At 41.2% G+C, this 21,535-nt stretch overlaps 2 protein-coding genes across 2 annotated transcripts; both read left to right on the plus strand.

Moving 5' to 3' along the window:
* The first annotated feature begins 9,169 nt into the window (after positions 1-9,169).
* LOC139883870 (disease resistance protein RPS5-like) lies at positions 9,170-11,917 on the plus strand. Its single transcript, XM_071867983.1, has one exon. The coding sequence runs from the start codon at positions 9,170-9,172 to the stop codon at positions 11,915-11,917; it is 2,748 nt and encodes a 915-aa protein (XP_071724084.1).
* Positions 11,918-12,471: 554 nt separating this feature from the next.
* On the plus strand, positions 12,472-14,218 carry LOC139883871 (uncharacterized). The gene is made up of 2 exons (XM_071867984.1): positions 12,472-12,482; positions 13,039-14,218. Exons 1-2 carry the CDS (start codon positions 12,472-12,474, stop codon positions 14,216-14,218), a joined length of 1,191 nt encoding a protein of 396 aa, XP_071724085.1.
* The last annotated feature ends 7,317 nt before the right edge of the window (positions 14,219-21,535 follow it).

Raw genomic sequence — 21,535 nt, forward strand, 5'->3', positions numbered from 1 at the left:
GAACATGTCTCCTCCGAGCCTCTCCTCGTGCAACGTCTCCACCGTCGTCTTCTCCGGCGCCTCCCACTCTCTGGCGCCGACAGCCGCCTCTGTCTCGAGACCATCCGGCTTCTCCACCGTCGTCCTCTCCGACGCTGACAGCCGTTGCGAGCGTCTCCACCTGCGAGCGGGTGACGGAGCTAGGTCGCGGGTCGCTGGGCGGCGGCGGCGGCGGCTGTGGTGCAGGGCTCGGCCGTGGGGTCTCGAGCGGCGGACGTCTAGGAGCGGAGCGGCGAGGACGGCCGGTCGAGTCGTGGGCCGGCGCGGGGTCGACGATCGAGCGGATCTCGAAGTCGTGGGTCATGGCGCGGTGAGATCTGATGCGGCAGTGGCGAACGGAGGCTCGAGACCTGCAGATGCGTCGATCGGGCGTGAGGCGGAGGGGCGGTTGCCGATGCGGTGGCGGCGAGGAGGCGTCGAGCGCGATCACCGATGCGGTGGAGGGAGACGACGGTGTGGCTCTGGGTCACCGTCGGCCCGGCGCGGCGAGGCCGAGCTCGCCTAGCAGCCGGCGACACCGAGCATCGCCGGGGGCTGGCAACGCCGAGCCTCGCCGGGGGCCGGCGAGCCTCGCCGTGGCTGGGCGAGGCCGCTGGCCCTCGTCGGCTGGTCGCCGGCCATGGCCGAGGCCAGCGACTGGCCAAAAGTAGGAAAAAGGAAAAAGGAAAAAGAAAAAAGAAAAAAGAAAAAGGAAAAATAAGAAAGAAAATAAAAAATTAAAATTAAAATATTAAAATATTAAAAGAAATAAAAAAATTATACAAACTTACCAAACATGTTTCTATTCTTATTATATTTCTGGAACAAGTTTACCAAACGCGTTTTTTTGTTCAGAAATTGTTCCCAGGAACAGAAACACTTTTTTTATTTCTGTTCCCTAGAACAATTTTTAAACAGAAACGCAAACAAACGCACCCTAGGTTGCTGCAATCCATGCATAGTGAGTGATACTTTTTTAGCAATAGGCAGAGGGTATCTCCTTAAATTTTCTGTGAAGGACATGGTTGCTGGCTCAATGCAGAAATGGTAACAACTGATGGGCATTGCCTAAGACTCATGCATTATTCTGTGGTCTTTGAATGTTATTTAATCTGAAATTAGTTGATTCTCATTCATAATTTAATTGCAATATAGTCTTGTGAAATATTTCTGATTTTCGATTGCTTCCAACTTATACAGTTTTAAGTTGTTTTAGTCACTTACCCTTATCTTGATTGAGCCGTTTTCAATTATCGGGAGGGTGCTCTGACAGCTGATCAACTCATCCAGCGAATTGAGGATTCGCTGAAAGTTAAGCAATAGTTGTGGTGAGCCCTAGTTATTCTTGTTTTGCTTCCAGGGTAGGCATTTATCATGAACACGGGGTGACCGAGGAGAACAAGGCTGCAGGAGTTCGCTGAGCTGGTGGACTGCAATTCGGAGCTCGTTCCAGCAGATTTCCTTCGAACCCATCAAAGCTCTCTCGAATCGCAGAATCTACGACCTGCGCGACCGCATTCAGTGGGGAAAGCAGTTGAGGTCCCGTTTCTTGCGATGCCGAAGCTTCTACGGAGCAGCGGCAATAGGAGCGGCGACGGTGGTCGTCAGCGGCGAGGAGGAAAAGCGAGTGTCCTTTTCCATCGTCGTCCCCCTTCTCAAAGCGTTTTTCGCGAAGAAGGCTAGAGAGAGAGAGACACTGTAGCAAAGTTCAAATGCTAGAAAGCGTGGGTAATTTACCGGTCCTTGCTCTTAGGCTCCGTTCGTTTCACGGAAAATATCATGTTTCCGGAAAACATTTTCCTGGAAGTCATTTTCCAGGAAAATGACTCTATTTTCCGGTGTTCGGCCAACATCTAAAATTTGAGTGGAAAATATTTTCCACTGTTCGTTAGCTCAAACATTTTCTTGGAAAAAATTATCAAAAATTAAATTTTATATATTTTTTAAATGATTTTTTTAATTATTTATATTTTTTAAAATAGAAATTTTTATTATTTATTATTTCTTTTTTTTTCCTTCCTCCTTCTGTCTCCTTCTTCCTCCCGATTCCTCCCGAGCGGCGTCGTCCGCCGTGGCCTCCTTCCTCCTCCTTCCGCCGCCGCCACCTCCTTCCTCCCGATCAGCTTACGCCGCCGCCACCTCCTTCCTCCCAGAGGCCGACCAAGACCCAGTGGCCAGATCCGGCGAGCTCGGGTGAGATCGAGCTCGGCCGATCTCACCCGAGCTCGTCGAATCTGGCGACTTGAGCTCTGTCGCCGGATCCGGTGAGCCGCGAGCTGCGCCGCCAGATCCGGCGAGCTCGAGGGTCGGCCGATCTCACCCGAGCACGCCGGATCTGGCGACAAAGCTCGAGCTCGCCCGGATCGGGAGCCCACGCTCTGCCGTTAGATCCGGCGAGCCGCGAGCTCCGCCGCCAGATCCGACGAGCTCACGGCTCGCGGCCGCACGACGAGCGGCCGGCCTAGACGGCGGGCTCCCCGCGAGCCTCCCGGCGCCTCCGCGGTGCTCCCTCTTGAGCCGGATCCTCCCGAGCAGCTTCGAGCCGCCGGGGGAAGCGGAGCGCGGCGGTGGCTTCCCGGCTGGAGCAGGCGGGCAAGAGCGGAGGAGTGGCCGGGGAGGGCGGAGGCTGATCCCGGGAAGGACGTCATCGAAGCCTCCTCTGCAGGGAGAGCAAGAAAGAGAGAGAGAGAGAACGAGAACATGAAGGGAGGAAAGAGCAGCGGGAGCACCAGAGCTCGTGTGAGAGCTGCGGAAAATGTTTTCCTCTTTTCAAAAAGAGGAAAACATTTTCCGCTCATTCAAGAGGAATTTTCTGTTGACCGGAAAATGTTTTCCGTTGACCGTGTGTTTTCCGCCATCCGAACACCGGAAATTTCGGAAAATATTTTCCCGGAAGTTATTTTCCGCGAAACGAACGGAGCCTTAATTTGAATTGAATTTTATATTCTCTCTCTTTTTTTTTTTTTTTTGCTTCTAAACAAAATGTAATTGTAAAAGCCAATTTAGACGAAGGCTATAAATTATTTGTCAACATGGGAAACAACGGATTTTAATCGTCCCGCTACGTGAAGAGGTAAACAAACTTTCATATAAAGAGGAAACAAATGATCAAAATCTAATCAATTTTCTCCAAGGAAATAATACCAATATATAATTATAAAAAATTTACTCGACTCAATATTCGCTATTTTAAACTTTCTCAGAGATAAGCTCAATATATTTTCATTTTTGGACTCGTCGCTTTTTGGGGAAAATGGAAGGAAAGCTTGTTTGTTTGTTTTTTTTTTTTTTTTATAGTCCATCAAAACTGACAAAATTTATCTATTCAAACAAGCAAAAGATGGGCAAATAGAGAGTTTGAACAAGCATTTGTATTTTAGGTCAAATTTTCAAATTGTTTTGTAAAATTGTAACTCATGTGTTAATTCTTAAGTGAGTCTAATTAGAAAAATGTGAGTAATGTGATCTTTTGATATCAAGTGGGGATAAGCATGATTCAAGTAAGCAATTTTTACTATAGAATTGAAAAGTGCCTACTAAAGATCGATTCCCAAAAATTGAAATTGGAAATTATCTATTGGGTTCATGGAACCAGTCCTATCAAATTTCATGCACTCAGTGCAACGTTTTTTGACAAGTCAAAGAAAAGGAAAAAACAAAGAACTTCCCCTATTTTTAATTGCAAGATCGGTAAAAAGATAGAGATTACTTAAGGAAATATGACGAGCACCCAATTGCTCTTGCTTCTCCAGCCTTGTTGCTGTTAGGGTCTCCTGCTGCAGGCTTTCAAACTTGTCATGGCTCGTGTACGCTTTGAAACTCCGGTAGTTGTATGTTTTAGACAGCAATTCGATGAAGAAAATCATTGGCCATGAATTTGCAGCAGTGGGGGAGTTAATTGCTTCAAGAGTATTCTCACATCTCAAATATATACTCCCGCAAAGATTTCCACAACTAATGTGCATTTGCGATCACACTTTATTCCTTTCCTCAAGGGGCAACCTCCAAAATATCCCGGTGCCCTCGGAAATTCGCTGTTGAACACGAACAGTGCAAGGGGATTCTTCTCCCGATCTCGGGAGACGATGACTGGTGGGCCAGTTTTGAGTGGGACGACCCTGACGCCTGGGTCACTTTCGAGTGGGCTGGGTATGCTGAAGAAATGAATTTTCAAGATGCGGCCCAACAAGTGCCAGAGAGTGGTAGTTGGTGGACCACAATGGAATTCCGACCTGACTGGGCCGAGCGAGTGAGATTTGCAAGTGGAATGTCGTTTGAAAACGTACCATTTCTCCCTAGCAAAGTATCTGTCTTCTTGGAGTTACGTGTTTTCTATCGGGATTTCCGAATGCAGCAGAGAGCTTCTGATTGGATTCCATTTGTCTATTTTACTGCAAGGGCCAATTAAGTAAAACTCTCAAACAATCTGGATAGGGATCATTTTCTTTTACTTAACTGAACATAAGTCTTACCATTTGTTCACTCATATATTTCGATTTGCAAATTTCTCCTTTTAATTGTGTTCGTAGCTGGCTTCCTTTCTTGCAAGCTTGGCATCTCTTCTGATGTGATTGAGCTCTTGATGCGGTTGCCCCCTTGATGTGGAGGCACAACAGTCGTGCTTTTAGATTCAGAGGTTTTTTCGCTTTCAATGACGAGCTTGTCGACGTTGAGAAGATGCGACTTAGAGAGAGAGACCATCATTATTGAGGCCAGTAATGGCGGTACCGTGGAAACAGTGGCGGCAAGGGCTTTGCGTGGGGCAAACAGAGAGGGTGTTAGGGTTTTTGACGATTGCTTTTATCAATTGTTCTTGGTGGAACAACTTCCCTTGACCCTTCCTGGAAGGTGGAAGCCTGGACTCAGTTTTTGCGGAGGGGGTCCTTCCTTTGCTGGTAGAAGGCTGGGCAGCACTGGCCGTGGCTAATCCTTCGGTAATGGAATTTTTCCACTAAAATGGCTAAATATAATTTCTCCTCTTTTAGGAAAAAAAATGTGATCTTTTGGCATCCCCTTGATCAATATTAGTAGCAGGTATCTTTATTTTTGAATTGAAGGGATTTTGTAAGAGGCAAATTAGAAGGCAATAATCTAGCTAATCAGTGGCATTTTTGTCTATGTTGGAGGATCGTGGGCATTTTATTTGGATTTTTAGGTGTCTTTTTTACTTTAGCTTGGGAGTGAGGTCGTTTAAATTTTATGGACTTTGAATTGATATAAATTGACATCTGGGGTAAGTTGATCTCGTCGGATATACTTGCAAGGTAACCTAAAGTAAGAGAATGCGGATATGGACGTAGTAGATTGTGCGCGAGAGGACGACAACTGATCTGTTGATTGCCCCTGATTGGGGTGTTAACATTGCACTATGCGACATTATTAACATGGTCCAGGATGGGTGTTCATGTTTTGTTTTTGGTTATATCCATCATAGTACATGATAGATAGTTCCATCAAATAAATGATGACTTCTTATTTTATCTTATCGGATCACATCTTAATCTTCGTAATGGCAAACAAAAGTTGTTTTGAGATTCCTCTTCTAAAAGAAATGAATATAAGAAGGGGGGAGGGGGGGATGAATATGCTGTCCATTAAAGCAAGGCTCAGTCTTCGACTTTAGTTTCCCCGCTTTAACTTTTCCAATTATTCAAAGCTGGAAAGTGAAAACCTCACTCTTCAGTTGATATGTAAACTCAAATATTAATAAAGATATTTAAAATCTGAGTGCGTTCCCACTATAATTCATGTCGATCTATGAGAAAGTGGAGGTTTAACACTACGGATTTTGGGCATTGAACAGTGAAAACCATTTTCTGACTACGATGAAGAGTAGAAATGACTAGTTATGCGTGCTAATAGATCCCTATCTTTTGTGGAAACCGAAAGTTATTACCATGTATACTTTCTAGTTAAGAAATTTTAAAAATGCATTGGACAACACTTTTGCTCGAACAAAGATAATATTTGAAATGATAAATTGATATTTTTTTGATGTGATCATTTCGGAATCAATCGCACAAAGGGAAATGTCGCGAGTTGTTAGTATCATCATGTCATTTGTTTTTCTCTTTAGTAATTCCCATCACGCTCAAAAGTTGGTATTATGTGGCAACGTCAATTAAGTGGTTCGAGTCAAGAATTCAAGATTAGGGGTGATAGAAGTTCTAATAGGATATATAATTTCTCCTCTTTTAGAAAAAAAAATGCGATCTTTCGGCACCTCCTTGATCAATATTAGTAGCATGTATCTTCATCTTTGAATTGAATGGATTTTTGTAAGAGGCAAATTAAAAGACATAACACAGTTAATCAATGGCATTTTTGTCTATGTTGGAGGATCGTGGGCTTTTTGTCTCGATTTTTAGGTGTCTTTTTTGCTTTAGCTAGGGAGTGAGGTCGCTTGAATTTTATGGACTTTAAATTGATATTAATTGACATCTTGGGTAAGTTGATCTCGTCGGAAATACTTGCGAGGTAACCTAAAGTAAGAGAATGAGGATATGGACGTAGTAGATTGTGCGCAAGAGGACGACGACTGATCTGTTGATTGCCCTTGATTGGGGTATTAACATTGCACTATGCGATATCATTAACATGGTCCTAGGATGGGTGTTCATGTTTTGCTTTTGGTTATATCCATCATAGTACACGATAGATAGTTCCATCCAACAAATGATGAGATTTCTTATTTTATCTTATCCGATCACATCTTAATTTTTGTAATGGCGAACAAAAGTTGTTTTGAGATTCCTCTTTTTTGCTATGAGCTCGCCGGAGGCTAGCCTGGCTCCGACAAGGCTCCGACGAGCTTGCCAGACGTCGCCCAGCCAGTCACCAACCATGGCGGTGGCCAGCGATCGACCAAAGAGAAAAAGAAAAAGGAAAAAGAAAAAAGAGAAAAAGAAAAAACATAAAGAGAAAAAGGAAAAAGAAAAAAACATAAAGAGAAAAAGGAAAAAGAAAAAACAGAAAAAGAAAAAGAGAAAAAGGAAAAAGAAAAAGAGAAAAAGAAAAAGAGAAAAAGAAAAAGGAAAAAGAAAAAGAAAAAGAGAAAAAGAAAAAGAAAAAGGAAAAAGAAAAAAGAGAAAAAGAAAAAGGAAAAAGGAAAAAGAAAAGAAAAAGAAAAAGAAAAAGGAAAAAGAAAAAAGAAGAAAAGAAAAAGGAAAAAAGGAAAAATATAATAAAAATATAAAAAATTAAAAGAAACAAAAAATTATACAAGTTTACCAAACGCGTTTCTATTCCTGGAGTAGAAATATTTTGTACTTACCAAACGCGTTCTTATACTCAGAAATTGTTCCTTGGAACGGAAACAAAAAAATCTATTTTAATTCAAAAATTGTTCCCCAAAATAAAAACATTACCAAACGCGCCCTAAGTGTATGACCTCCTTTTGTAACCATCTATTGTAGGCTTTAAATAGCCATTTCGTATCTTTATAGCTCATGCACAAATACAAAAAAACTTGTTATTTATTTATTTATTATTTTCCAATTCTTGTACCATAACTATAGTTTTTTAGATGATTTGTCGCTGATCAAATTTCGATATGTATGTTAATTGTAGTTTTCAGATCTTCGTCATCGATTAAAGTCCTACTTTGTATCTTTCTATTGTCATACTTTTTCGTCATTTAAATTTCAGTAAAGTGTTATATACTTTGATATTGATTAAATTTCATTGAAGTATGTCTATCTATTTCCTAGAATTTAATATGTCACGTCTAGAATCACTAAAAAAATTCATCTCTTTTTACAAAAAAATCAAGGAACGATTTTTTGTGAAAAGGATTTCATCGTCAAGATAAATTCTGGCGAAATATGAAGAAAAAGAAAATTCAATCCAAATCACTAACAGGGACCCCCCAAGGGCCAAAGACCGAGAAGCATCCCCACGGGAAACTTGAAAGGTCTTTTCTTTATACCTTGGTGAGCGGTTGGTATTTTGTCGTTTGGATCACGTTGCTGCGGTTTATGGTTTAGGTTGGGCGACCTCTGATGCCACTTAGGCTTCACGTGAACGTCGGCTGCCGACGATGTCGACGAGGTTATCCTTGGTGTGCGTTCACCGCCTTGGTCAAAGAAATATTTTTTCGTAGGTCCACAAACTTCTGTTTTGTGCTGCTTGCTTTCGGCTTGGATCATTGTTAAGAGCATAATAATGTAATACTTGGACTTTTCTCTTTTCTTGCCAAATAACAATGACGCCGATAATTATAATATTGATGCATATGAAATTTTGCCGTCCTGTCCTCATTTTTTATTTTATAGTAAAATATCGGCACATTGGTGACAGGTTGGCCAAAATTAGAAAACTCACAGGTACGACCATTAACCAAAAAGCATGTATGAATGTTCACATCTCGCATTTCGCACGGGGAATCTCTACAAAGAGACCTTTGTGTTTTGAAAGATTATTCTCACATCTCGCGAGAATATATGATTTGATTTAGTATTTCAAATTAAAATGATGAGGATCATCTAATGTTAGAGGTAAAAAATTGAAAAATCGATTTTAAAAAAATTGAAAATGAATGCATGCGGAAAAGATTTTCCTTATTCAATGGCAAAAAATATTTTTTAGTTTATTTTTAAATTTCGGCCGAACACTATAAAATATGGTTTTTTTCCTAGGAGACGACTTCCTGAAAAACAATTTTCGAGAACACCATATTTTTTCTCGAAACGAACGGAACTTAAAATTATAATCAGGCTGCCTAATCAAGAAAGAATTGATGTACTTAAAAATATTACCATGTTTGATTAACATTATCCTAAAATTCCTCGGAAGCAAGGATTAGTGGTATATTGGATAATAGATACGTTATACATGCATGCGTACATCCATACATAAGTCGTGAGTAACACTCTACAATCTCTATTGCCATAGTCCAACTTTCTAAAAAGTTGTTTGTCCGCATGCACAATAATTCAGCCCCGCAGTCGTGTTTTGAACTTTTTACTTACTTATATTTTTGCCAACTTGCATCATCGTGGTGTCGTGGGGCCATTACTTTAGGCCTCTATTATTGAGTCTGTGAAGTCAATCTCTTATGGGATGACTACCATTATCGAACTCCACCCATTCGCCCACTCTCTATCCCCATCTGAATACACCATTTTTCAATCTCTCATCCCTGAAAGAACCAATGGATTTCGCAAGTCCTCTTTCAGATCTCGTCAAATATTTATGGGGTTCGGCCAGCACACATTTGGGCTACATTTATAATGTGAAACATAATGTCGACAAATTGCGGATGGAAACTGAAGACCTAAATGCCAAGAACGAAGATGTGAAAGCAAGGGTGGAACGTGAAGAAGGAGGAGGAGGCGTATGTCGCACGAGAGAAGTGGCGAACTGGTTAGAGAAGGTGCAAAAATTTTTAGGTGAGGAAGATCAAGTCCTTCGAGAAGCTAGGGAACGTGACCGAATCAAATGTCTCGGTCATGGTCTTCCACAAAACTGCTGGTCGGGTTATCAGTTGGGGAAAACAGTTGATCGAATGCTCAATGAAGCGAGGGAGCTCAAGAAAGAAGAATTTAACACTATGTTGCCATTGCCTCCTCCTCCAGTACTCATGATGCCTATGGACGAGACCGTGGGGCTTGATATTTCCTTCAATAAAGTGTTGAAATGGCTCGTGGACGAAAAAGAAATAAGAGTGATTGGGTTATACGGAACAGGCGGTGTGGGAAAGACCACCCTCATGAAAAGGATCAACAATGACCTTTCGTGTGCAAATTATGGATTCGATGTCGTTATTTGGGTGGTGGTGTCCAGGAAAGTGAATGAAGATAAAATTCAAGACACCATAAGGAGAGGGCTGCACATCAAAGATGATATCTGGCAACAGTGGTCTGAAAATGGGGCCAATCATATTCATCTGTTTGAAGTTTTGACCCAGAAGAAGTTTGTGTTATTGATTGATGATGTATGGGCGAGGCTAGACCTTACCAAAATCGGAGTTCCTCGTTCTTGTCTCAAGAACGGATCCAAAGTAGTATTTACAACTCGGTCAAAGACAGTATGCCATCAAATGGGAGCTGACGAAGCCTATGAAGTACAGTGCTTGACACTTGAAGAAGCCCTAGGATTGTTCGAGAACAATGTGGGCAAATCGACGACACATTTTGATCCGGAAATTCAAGAGCTCGCCAAAAACATTGTTCTTGAGTGCAAAGGGTTGCCACTAGCCCTTATTACTGTCGGGCGAGCCATGGCCAGTAAAGACAATCCCAGTGAGTGGAGGCATGCATTAACAACATTGAGGAGCAGACCGCACAAGCTACAAGGTATGGTGGAGGAAGTATATCACATACTAGAATTCAGTTATGATAGCTTAAATGACACTACTCGACAAGCTTGCTTCCTTTACTGTTGTCGCTTCCCTGAGGATTACCCCATAATGACATACGAGCTAATTGAACTCTGGATTGGAGAGGGCTTGTTAGGAGACACTGGTGATGTATATCATAAGCGGGATGAGGGAGCATCTATCTTGGGGGATTTAAAGAGGGCTTGTCTATTGGAAAGTGAGCATCATGATGGATGTCCAGTTGACCAAGAAACTGTAAAGATGCATGACGTTATCCGCGACATGGCCACATGGATTGTTCGTGACCACGGGCAAAGGGAGAACAAGTTGCTAGTGATAGAGAACGAAGAAGACATGTCCACGGAGATGATCTCCAAATGGAGGGAAGCGGAGAACGTATCTATATGGGGAAATTTGATTGCAAAAATCAACCAAGCACCACCTATGTGTTCCCAACTCGAAACTTTGTTTGTAAGGGAAACTAAGGTGAGTCTTGTGCCAAGAGGATTTTTCAAGTCAATGATGGCTTGTTTGAAGGTGCTTGACTTGTCTGGCAATGAGAAAATTGAGTCATTCCCTAAAGAGATTTGCAATTTGATTAGCCTACAGTACTTGAACCTATCACGCACTAATATCAAGGAGTTGCCCGAGGAAATCAAGAACTTGACTCGGTTACGGTGGTTGCTACTTGATAATATAAGACCATATGATAGTATCCTAATTCTAACAGGGGCAATCGCAAGCTTACCGTTAAATGTGTTCAGCTTGTGGCATTCGGGTCCAGTAACGGAAGAAAAGGTGGTAGAGGAACTAGGGAATATGCAAAATCTCACCGACTTATCTATCCGGGTGCAAAAATCATTCTTTGCCCTAAAAATATTCCGATCCTTACAAAGATGCATAAGGAGAGTACGGATTAAAGATTGCAAGGACTTGACCAGCATCCCAATAAGCCACCCATTAAAAGGGAGTGGTGATTTCTCGCATTTAGAGGTGCTTGAACTAGTCAATTGCCCTATGCTCGTGAAGATGGAGATTACTCAAGGGATAGGACGAGCGCCCAACTGCTTTTGCTTCCCCAGTCTCGTTAAAGTTTTTGTTCATAATTGCGGATTTTTGGACTTGTCTTGGCTTGTGCATGCTCCGAAACTCCGAGAGTTGGAAGTCAGCAACAACCCTTCGATGGAGAAAATAATCGAGGATGGATTTGCAAGAGAGGAATTAGCTACTTCAAGATTATTCTCATGTCTTAAAATTCTAAGTACCTATAATCTTCCAAATCTAAGGAGTATTTGCGATGACACTCTATTTTTCCCTCAAGGAATGGAATTTCACATACATAGGTGCCGAGGTCTCAGAAAGTTGCCGTTGGACTCGAACAGCACAAGGGGAAGCTTCTCAATAGCTGGAGACAAAGACTGGTGGGCCAAGTTCGAGTGGGACCCAACCGCCTGGGTCACTTTGAAGATGGATTATGAGAGTCCCGCAAAAGAAATGACATTTGGAGAGGCAAAAGGTAAAATGCAAGATGGGAACTTTTCCATGCAAAAGATCGAATTCCTACCCTCGCGCGCGGAGTAAGTGAGGCTGGTATGTGTAAACTTGCGATTTATTTCCGTAAGTCCAACTTTCTAAAGGGTTGTTTGTCCGCAGGCGCGATAATTCGACCCTTGAGTTGGGAGTTGTGAGTTGTGTTTTGTACTATTTTACTTTTACTTACCTTTGCCAAACTTGTGTCGTTGTACTGTTTGTGGGGCCATTACTTTGGGGCTTTGGGCCTCTATTATTGAGTTTGCAAAAGTCGTTTCTTTTTTTTTTTTTTTTTTTTTGCCTTTTTGCTTCTAAGCAAGGTGTGATAGTAAAACTCAATTTAGACCAGGGCTATAAATTATTTGTCAATGTATAAAACAAAGGATTTTAATTGTCCGCTGCATAAACTGGCAAAGAAATTTTCATGTAAATTTCAATTTGTTGTGTTTCGATCAAAATCCAACTAATTTTATCTGAGGAAATGATAACAATATATAATCATTAAAAATTTACTCGATTTAGTATTTGCTTAATTAGACTCGACTGGAGATAAATTCAATACGTTTTCTTTTTGGATTAATGTCGCTATTTGTTTCCAAGGGAAAATGGAAGGAAAGTTTGTGTTTCTTTTATAGAGTCCATCAAAAATGACAAAATTAATCTACCTGGACAAGCAAAAGACGGGTGAATAGAAAGTTTGAATGGGAATTTGAATTTAAGGTCAAATTTTCAAATTGTTTTGTTTAATTGCAATAAATTTGTCATGTCTTAGCTCGTAAGCGGATTTGATTAGAAAAATGTAGGGCAAAATACACCACAAATGCTCAAATTTGGCATAGGTGGACACTTAAATGCCAAAAATCCTAAAAGTGCATCAAACGACAATCTGGCAATGATAGCTAGAAATTCGATGTGGCATTTTTTAAGCATAAGTTGGCCTACATGATCTACCGAAGTTGCCTACTTAACAATAAATGTGCAAAACCACATCGTCTTGCCCGAAATCGATTTTTAATATAAATATTGATTAAATTAAATTTTAAGAAAAAAAAGGAGCGATAGCAAATCAGCAAGGGCCGTACAGCCCGTTTTAATCTATGCGACAAGGGTCATTTGGGTGAAGGCCGACTGACCCTCGCTGGATTTGAGTAACGTGACCCATTGATACCAAGTCCGGTCCGCCCAAGCAGATCGACCAGGTCTACTCTCAATCAACAAAGGCCATTTCAGAAGCGCCATTCACCAAACCGGAGATATGCTCACTCTTCTGCACCGACCTCCTGCTCAGACCACCACCATCTCCACCTCCTTCTTCACCGCCGCTCCCCTCCCCCGCCAACTCCTAACCGCCGCCGCCCCGCGCCGCCACTCGACGCCTTCATCGCCGCCGCCATCCTCGCCTCCACCCCTCAAACCCTGCGCGGAATCCTCCAAGATCCCACCATCCAATGGACGCCGGACCTCGTCGACAGGACCCTGAAGCGCCTCTGGAACCACGCCCCCAAGGCCCTCTCCTTCTTCGCCCACCTCTCCCAACACCGCCCGGCCGCCTCCTCCTTCGACCACGCCGTCGACCTCGCCGCGCGCTTCCGCGACTTCCGGGCCGCGTGGGCCCTCGTGGCCCGGATGCGGTCCCTCCGCCTCGGCCCCTCCCCGAAGACGTTCGCCATCATTGCCGAGAGGTACGTCGCCGCCGGCAAGCCCGATAGGGCGGTCAAGGTGTTCTTGTCGATGCACGAGCACGGTTGCCGTCAGGATTTGAGCTCTTTCAATACCATTCTTGATATACTGTGCAAGTCTAAACATGTAGAGATGGCTAGCAACAAGTTGTTTAAAGTTTTCAGCGGGAGGTTTAAGGCTGATTGTGTTAGTTATAATATAATTGCGAATGGGTGGTGTTTGATCAAGCGGACGTCGATGGCTTTGGAGGTGTTGAAGGAGATGGTGGATAGGGGGTTGACCCCGACTTCAACGACTTATAATATAATGCTCAAAGGGTTCTTTAGAGCTGGCCAGGTTGATGAGGCTTTGCAATTCTTTCTGCAGATGAAGAAGAGGAAGTGTGATATTGATGTTGTCACGTATACCATGGTGATCCATGGTTTCGGCATCATTGGTGAGATTAAGAAAGCTAAAAGGGTGTTTGATGACATGTCTAGAGAGGGAATTCTTCCTTCTGTTGCGACTTATAATGCAATGATTCAGGTTCTCTGTAAGAAAGGCAATGTGGAAAATGCAATTCTGGTTTTTGAAGAAATGTTGAGAAGGGTTACGTGCCCAACTCAAATCGCTTACAATTTGGTGATTAGGGGATTGTGTCATGCAGGGCATATGGACAGGGCTGTGGAATGATACAAGCTGTAGAGCGCTCCTCCTCCCCTTCGATTTATCCAAAAAGAAAGAGAAGAAAAAGTAGAGCGCTCAGGTGGTTGTTGTTCATTCGCATCCCTTGTTTCCATGGCAATCTCTCTCTCCGCATCTTCGATTCCTCACTTGAACGGTGAGAATCTGGCCAGCTCGGTCATTGCTGCTCCCTCCCCGTCGCCGCTCCAGCTCCGGCTCCTCCTCCCGGCAGGGTTCCTCTCTTTTGGTAACACCTCTCTCCGGGATTCATTGTTTTGCAGTATTGCTCTGAGTCGTGGCTGAAGGCGTGCTTGCTGGAGCGTGGGCTCCTTCTTGTCTGGTACTTACTTATGGTTCAAATATATGACTGGAATGGACGTCTCTTTCTCTAATTTAGCTTGGCCATGTCTTGCTTTTCTAGTTATAAGTATTTGCTGTTAGTGGGTTTGTTATGCTCTGGTGGGTATGTTCCGCCTGCATCGACATGGGGTCCTAGTGTGCAGTGTAGCTTTGTTGGGTCAATAGAAGTGTCATTATGGTGGCGAAATCTTATGAGTGGCCATTCAGTGTTGGGCAAATTTTCATATTCACTGCTTAACTTCAATTTTCACAGGGTGAATATTATGTGTTACATCTTCATTCTATTTTATCATACAGTTGGCTATCTTTTTCAATAAAGAATAGAATGATGCGGCAATGTAAACAGCTTGTGTTGCTTTTTAGATGCTACATGGCATTGCACTTGCCATGGTTTTCCCTACTAAACCCATAGTGATTGTTTCCTAAATTCAATGAACGTGCTTTAGGAGGTGACCATGGACAATGTCATGTCATGCTTGGCTGGTCTTCATCTATAAAAAAAAATGCCATGTTATGCAAGGTGATCCTTCTTTTTCCACCAGTCTCATGTCTTTTCCTTTACTAGATAAATTCTGTCATTGCTCGGAGCATATCTTTGGATTGACCTGTTTCATATAATTCATACAAATGCATATCTTCCTCCTCAAGCAAAGAAGACAGATTTTGATGGTTTCATCATTTTGCAATGGACAATGCAACCTACAAATGATCTGTCTAGAAGAAAACAAACTGGTGAAATCAACCTGTTGCTGTATTAGGAGGAGTTTGCTCATTTAATGTATGAGGAACTTTACATTCTCATGTTAGCATCTCATCTGAATTTAAAAGGATAGATGAAAGTGAAATAGAGCTGTAATGAACTATAGTTTTAAAACGTTAGGAGTAAGGTCTACAATGGCATCTTTGTAAAGCTTCTTCAGGGCAGCCTAGGGTTTAACCTATACGACACGAACTCTTAGCAGGAGTTGATTTTGTACTTTTCCTCACAAACAACTACTGTAGACTTTATCCTACTAGATGGGAGTTATATATATGTTGGTCTCCTGGATGATTCCATCTAGTCAATCTCCAAGTCTATCTTGATGTAACTGAAGAGTATAGGAGTGAAAGAGACCTACTTTGCACCATCTATATATATTTCTTCCTAATCAGCAAGTGCATTTATCCCTTGTCATATGTCATTCAATTTTTCCTCTTGTTGTTTGTCAGCGTCCTGTTTAGTGTTGTTAATGAGAAAACGTGTTTGGCTTTCCTTGTACTCCTTTACACTAGTAATGGCATATGTTCTTTTTTAGTTGGCTTCTTCCTCTGATTTGATGGAGTGAACTTTACGATCCTCTTTAACAAGTAGCCTCCTTTGGACTTGAAAAATATGGTTAATGCTTCCTCTTGTCTCTGTTGGACCATTTGATGATATTATTACTTTGATCTTTGTTTTGTAGATTAGAAATGTCCACTTACCTGTATCCCTTATTTTTTACAGGTTGAAGCTAAGAAGTAGATGTATAACTCTTTTGATGATCTGTTGGCCAAATCTGAGAACCTGTATAAGTTGACTTTTACCTACTTGGTAATTTACATCCTACATAGATTTGAAGCAATGATACCTGTTCTAATAAATCTTCGAGCAACTTGATTAGCATAATACTTATAATTTGAGCTTTTGTGCCAGGCGTGGTCCTTGTCAATTTATGGTTCCCATCTTCAAAAAGGTCAGCATTAGACTTAAAGATACAATTCAGGTTGTGAAGATTGATACTGAGAAGTAGCCCAGCATTGCTGATAAATACAAGATAGAAGCATTACCGACCTTTATCATATTTAAAGATGGGAAGCCTTTTGACCGTTTTGTAAGTTTTATCTTTTTCGCCTTTGCTATCATTTGGAAATTTAAGCTGCTAAGTTCTCATAATTGTTATGTTAGTAAAGGCTCATAAATGTTTTTGATACTGTTATGAGATGCCTTAGATATCCTAATTTGAACAAAAACCTAGAGTCACAAGTTTTTTTTTTTCTTTTTTGGGCAATTTCAATCTTTTAAGATGTGAAAGATACAGGGTGAACTCTGGAAAGAGTACTTGCATTTTGGCGAAAAAGCGCACACCCCTTGGAATGTATATAGGCACTAATGCCTCTCTTGTGACATGAAGATCTATAATGGTTGATAATCAGTGGACACCCTTCTCGTCCTAAACTGTTTTTGATTGGGGAATTCAATCCCACTTCATCATTATTCTCTCGCAAACGTGGAACAAACACCAACATGTTTCTACATAATAACTGATGATAAATATGCACAAACCACATAAGTCTTCAACAGCAATCAGTGAAAGGCCTTCCCTTTGTAGAGCTTGACCATCCTGGAAAACACAGCTTCCCTAGTCATTAGGTTGCTGCAATCCATGCATAGTGAGTGATTCTTTTTTAGCAACAGGCAGAGGGTATCTCCATAAATTTTCTGTGAAGGACATGGTTGCTGGCTCAATGCAGAAATGGTAATAACTGATGGGCATTGCCTAAGACTCATGCATTATTCTGTGGTCTTTGAATGTTATTTAATCTGAAATTAGTTGATTCTCATTCATAATTTAATTGCAATATAGGGTTGTAAAATTTTTCTGATTTTCGATTGCTTCCAACTTATGCAGTTTTAAGTTGTTTTAGTCATTTACCCGTATCTTGATTGAGCTGTTTTCAATTATCAGGAGGGTGCTCTGACAGCTGATCAACTGATCCGGCAGATTGAGGATTCGCTGAAAGTTAAGTAATAGTTTTGGTGAGCCCTAGTTATTCTCGTATTGCTTCCAGGGTTGGCATATATCATGAACACTGTCCTTTCAAACCCTCCAGAATACTGCAATTTTCATTCTAGAATGATAATTGGTGGCCTTGGCCTTGTTGTATGAACTTTGAAGTGTGCATAGGAAGTTTTATCTCCTGTTTCCACCGTCCTTGAACAGCCACTCTCCCAAGAGGTCGTGATTCATGGTAACATTGTTCATCTGTGTATATTGGGCTAATTTAACCTAAACTTCAAGGGAATTGGCATGAGTAAATCGCATCATAACAATGCTGCTTCAAGAGTATATTTATTCTTGGGGAGCAACAGCTAGCGTGTTTGAAATCTGCAGATAATAGTCGGAACCCAAGGTTGATGCATACCAAACCACTTGTTTACGTCAAACTTTACTTTGTGGGACATTTGTCACGCGCTACACCATTGAGCTTTAGTTTAGGTTCTCTAATCGTTTGCACGGGGTAAAAGCCTCATCGGTTTACCGGTTTTTATTGTTGTGTGCTCATAGGCTTTTCTTGGGTGGTTGCATAGTCATGTCATGCCATCATTTAGATGGATCACGCTCACAGAAAATGCCTGCAAAACTCCTTTGCATTGTACCATATCATATCTCGTTCAATGAATTTTTAATCCAGTTACTCGTAATTAATTAGAATGCCTCATACCTCGGGCCGTATGCCTCGGGCCGTATGCCTCGGGCCGTCATTGAAACACTCCTCCAAGTGGCATTGTCCGTCACTCTACCACTCTCTCTCTGGACAAACGATAGAGCGTGGTGCGCTGGTTGCGACCACGAACCAATTGTTTTTTGGCCTTTATAACCCTCAGATGGTAGGTCGCTTGAGGCCGGGGACCTTGAATTTGAGGTAGTGACTTTAGATCACAAGTGCGAGGTGTGGATGCGGGTGGGTGGCTTTCGGTGCGGGTGTGTCATGGTGCGATAATGGTGGTGGTGATCGGGGAATGTTTGCCGACAAGTTAGAAGACGCTCTGATGGGATTCTTGCATTGTCAGTCGACAATTGTGATGGTAGTCGAGACGAGGCTGCATGCGAACACTGGGGCGCTCGCGGGAAGGAGGAGATCTATAGTGGCGCAGCCAAGAGGGAGGATGATGGTGGTGCTGACCGTGACTATGATGGAGGTTGGAGGAAGGAGACATGGCGGTGGAAAATTGGAGTTGAGATGTGGCGTGGAGACGAGCAATCCCTAGGCTGCTCGAGGAAGAAGAAAGCAAAGGAAAGGAAAGGAAGAGAAGAAAAGAGAAGACATATCAGTTCTTGAATTTTCAGAGGCTCATCCGTCAACTTCTCAAAAGGATGAACTTCATGCATTTATTTCGTAAATTGAGAGAATTCTAATGTTTATATTAAATAAGGACCTGGAAAATATGAACCTCCATAATTTCGTTGCTTATACTAACTTATATAAATTTGCTGAAATTATCTTTTTGAATAATAACATGCATTAGAAAGAAAAGAACAGTATCAAAGACAATCTTGACGCTGTCCAAACTCCCCACGATCATCAGTGTAAACGGTTCTTCAAGTGCCCAACACGAAGCAAGAATAAACGTGAAGAATATTTTCGTGGAAACCAATGAAACCACGTTGTTGTGTTCTGCTTTCCTGATCTAATGGCGATTTCATTTTAATTAATTGGAGTTTCAATCCTATCGGAGAAAGATAGGAGAAAAGAAGCAAGTCCGTTTGTATGCTACATTGTTGATTTAACATATGACTTAAGGTTTTGTTATAAGCATAGGTCTCCAAACCTGCTAAACGGTGAACGAGATGATGTGACAAGTCTTTCTACACAAGTTTATTGCTAAGCAAACTTCTCTGTAGACAAGTTTCGGATCTCCCATCAAGGAGGATCAGATGTTGGAGTAGTTCAGATCCTTCGTAATACAGACTCAAATAGGTGTCTCAATCCTTGACAATGGAGGATTAGGGGTAACCATACTCTTTGGTACATCAGAGAACATAAGGAGGTTCAAGTATCGATCATACTCTTTGGTGTTTTCTCAGTGTTGCCTCTAAATGTGTCACCTATAATCGTAGTTTGTTAGGATTTAACTCTTTTCATTGCACGAAAAGAGTTCATGTACCTTTCATAGGAAAGTAGCAAAACATACGTGCACTAATTTTTTGCCCCTACTAATACCCCCACTCTCTTCATTATTTTACTATTTAATTGAGATTGTTCGTCGGGAAAGTGTCGTGAATATCTTTTAACGAAGCGGCAAGTCTTCGGTTTCTTGTTATGTGAATTGGGTTCTGTGTAGTTTCGAGAATGAAGTGACTAATTCTATTCCACAGGCAATAAAATAAAGGATAAATAGCAGATAAAAACGCGTGATAAAAGGTAAATGCGCAATATAAAGAAAAAGATAGCCAAAAGACAGGTGTGTTTATGATTATTGATTTGTCAAAAGGTCCTTTATAATTGTGTCTCTTTGGTTATTTATAGCCTAATTTAAGAGTTAACCTCTTTTTAGCATTTACTGAATTCAATCTTAAATTGCTTCTAGAGACTTCGATACCACGGCTTCGTATTATTTATAATATTGTCGGCATCGAGCCTTTGAAACTGTTTCCATTCTTATCTTCTCGCTCTTGAGCGGTTATTGATAATCGGCGGCCGTCTTACACACTAGGTTTAATGGGCTCTCCTTTTGCTCTAGGCCCAATAAGCCGATTTTTGACGCCTAGTAACTCATTTTCATAGAAGTACTTTTTATTTTAGCACAATAACATAATTTAAGCTTTTTCCATGGTGGTCGGTAGACAAAAGTTTCTATTGTTTATGTGCGTCTCAGAGATAATATGATATTTATTGTGCATAGTATTTTATATTTTTTTGTGGATTTTTATTATGATGCTAATTAGTTGCTTTGAATTTGATAATTTAGTTTTATGTGTACCTTTTACAACAAATGATACATTAAAATAATGATGTATTTATGCTAAAATGTTTCATGCTCCATTTTAATTAATTTGTGTCATGAAAATTCGGGCAACGTGTGGGTAAACATCTAGTTTTGATAGATTACAGTGAAATCTTTTATGTTCTTTTTTCTAAGCCGTGAATACATGAACTTTAAATATCATTAAATGACCTACTAACCTCATAAATCGAAAAAGGCATGAGTCTAAGCACATGTCGATTGTTCCAAATTAGTTTACTCTTAGTAATCGTGTGAAAATGCACAGATGGTGAAGTGGACATGTATGTCTAAGTGGGTCTCCGCATTGTCCGATATGAAGATTTTCCAAAGTCGATTTGTGGCATCCATGCTCTCCTAGGTGGATTTCCTTTTCTGCAGTTCTTTGAGAGAGAGTTCACATTACCATTTCGCAGTTAGGAACTGTAGCGGTCTTCTTTTGTTTTAACCTCATCTAGGGTTTCTATCGAGTACATTACCATACTTAGAATGGTCATCCATAAAAATGAAGAGGTACTATAGAATTTGAGAATAAGAATCTCTTAATATGGAAGCAAAGGAACAGAACCTTCTGATTTAAGAATGTCACGCACTTATATCATTTTATGCTAGTGAAGACTCCAGGCTTCACCCGGCTCATCATTAAAAATGAAGTACTTCGCTTGTGATAAAAATCAAAACTGAAATATGATAGTTTCAAAGAAATGTGTAATGAATCAATGTTTTGTGCAGAAACACTTCAAACATAATGCTCAACTATTTTTACGAGGATGATGATAATAACCCTTTTATCAAGAGATTTTAACAGCTATAGTTCGTACCACGCCATGACTCATTGATTATACTGTATTTAGTTAATTTTTCTTAGATCATACGGGAGAGAGAATCCTAAAGAGGATAAGAAAGAGCGAGAGAGTCCGTTTCGCAAGGCATCGGCAATGTGCTTAGAGCCCATTAAGACATTTGATAAAAAAAAAATCCGAGTGGTACCGTAACTTCGAAGCCCATTTCCCAATTCATCGTATTCGCAAGGGAGCTCCTCCCAAGGCAAAGACACCTACTTTTAGTTTTAGCATTTCAGTTTTCTCGCCATGGTAAAGTTTCAGTTAATGAACTCTTTTTTATTTCAAATCTCACCGTCACTCCATAATTGTACTTTCAGTTCTACTCCTTGTAACACAAAACCCTCATTCCAGTCATTTCATTTTTGAAGAGTAGAGACG

The sequence above is a fragment of the Rutidosis leptorrhynchoides genome, unplaced genomic scaffold (genome assembly GCF_046630445.1).
Source record: "Rutidosis leptorrhynchoides isolate AG116_Rl617_1_P2 unplaced genomic scaffold, CSIRO_AGI_Rlap_v1 contig464, whole genome shotgun sequence".
Lineage (NCBI taxonomy): Eukaryota > Viridiplantae > Streptophyta > Magnoliopsida > Asterales > Asteraceae > Rutidosis > Rutidosis leptorrhynchoides.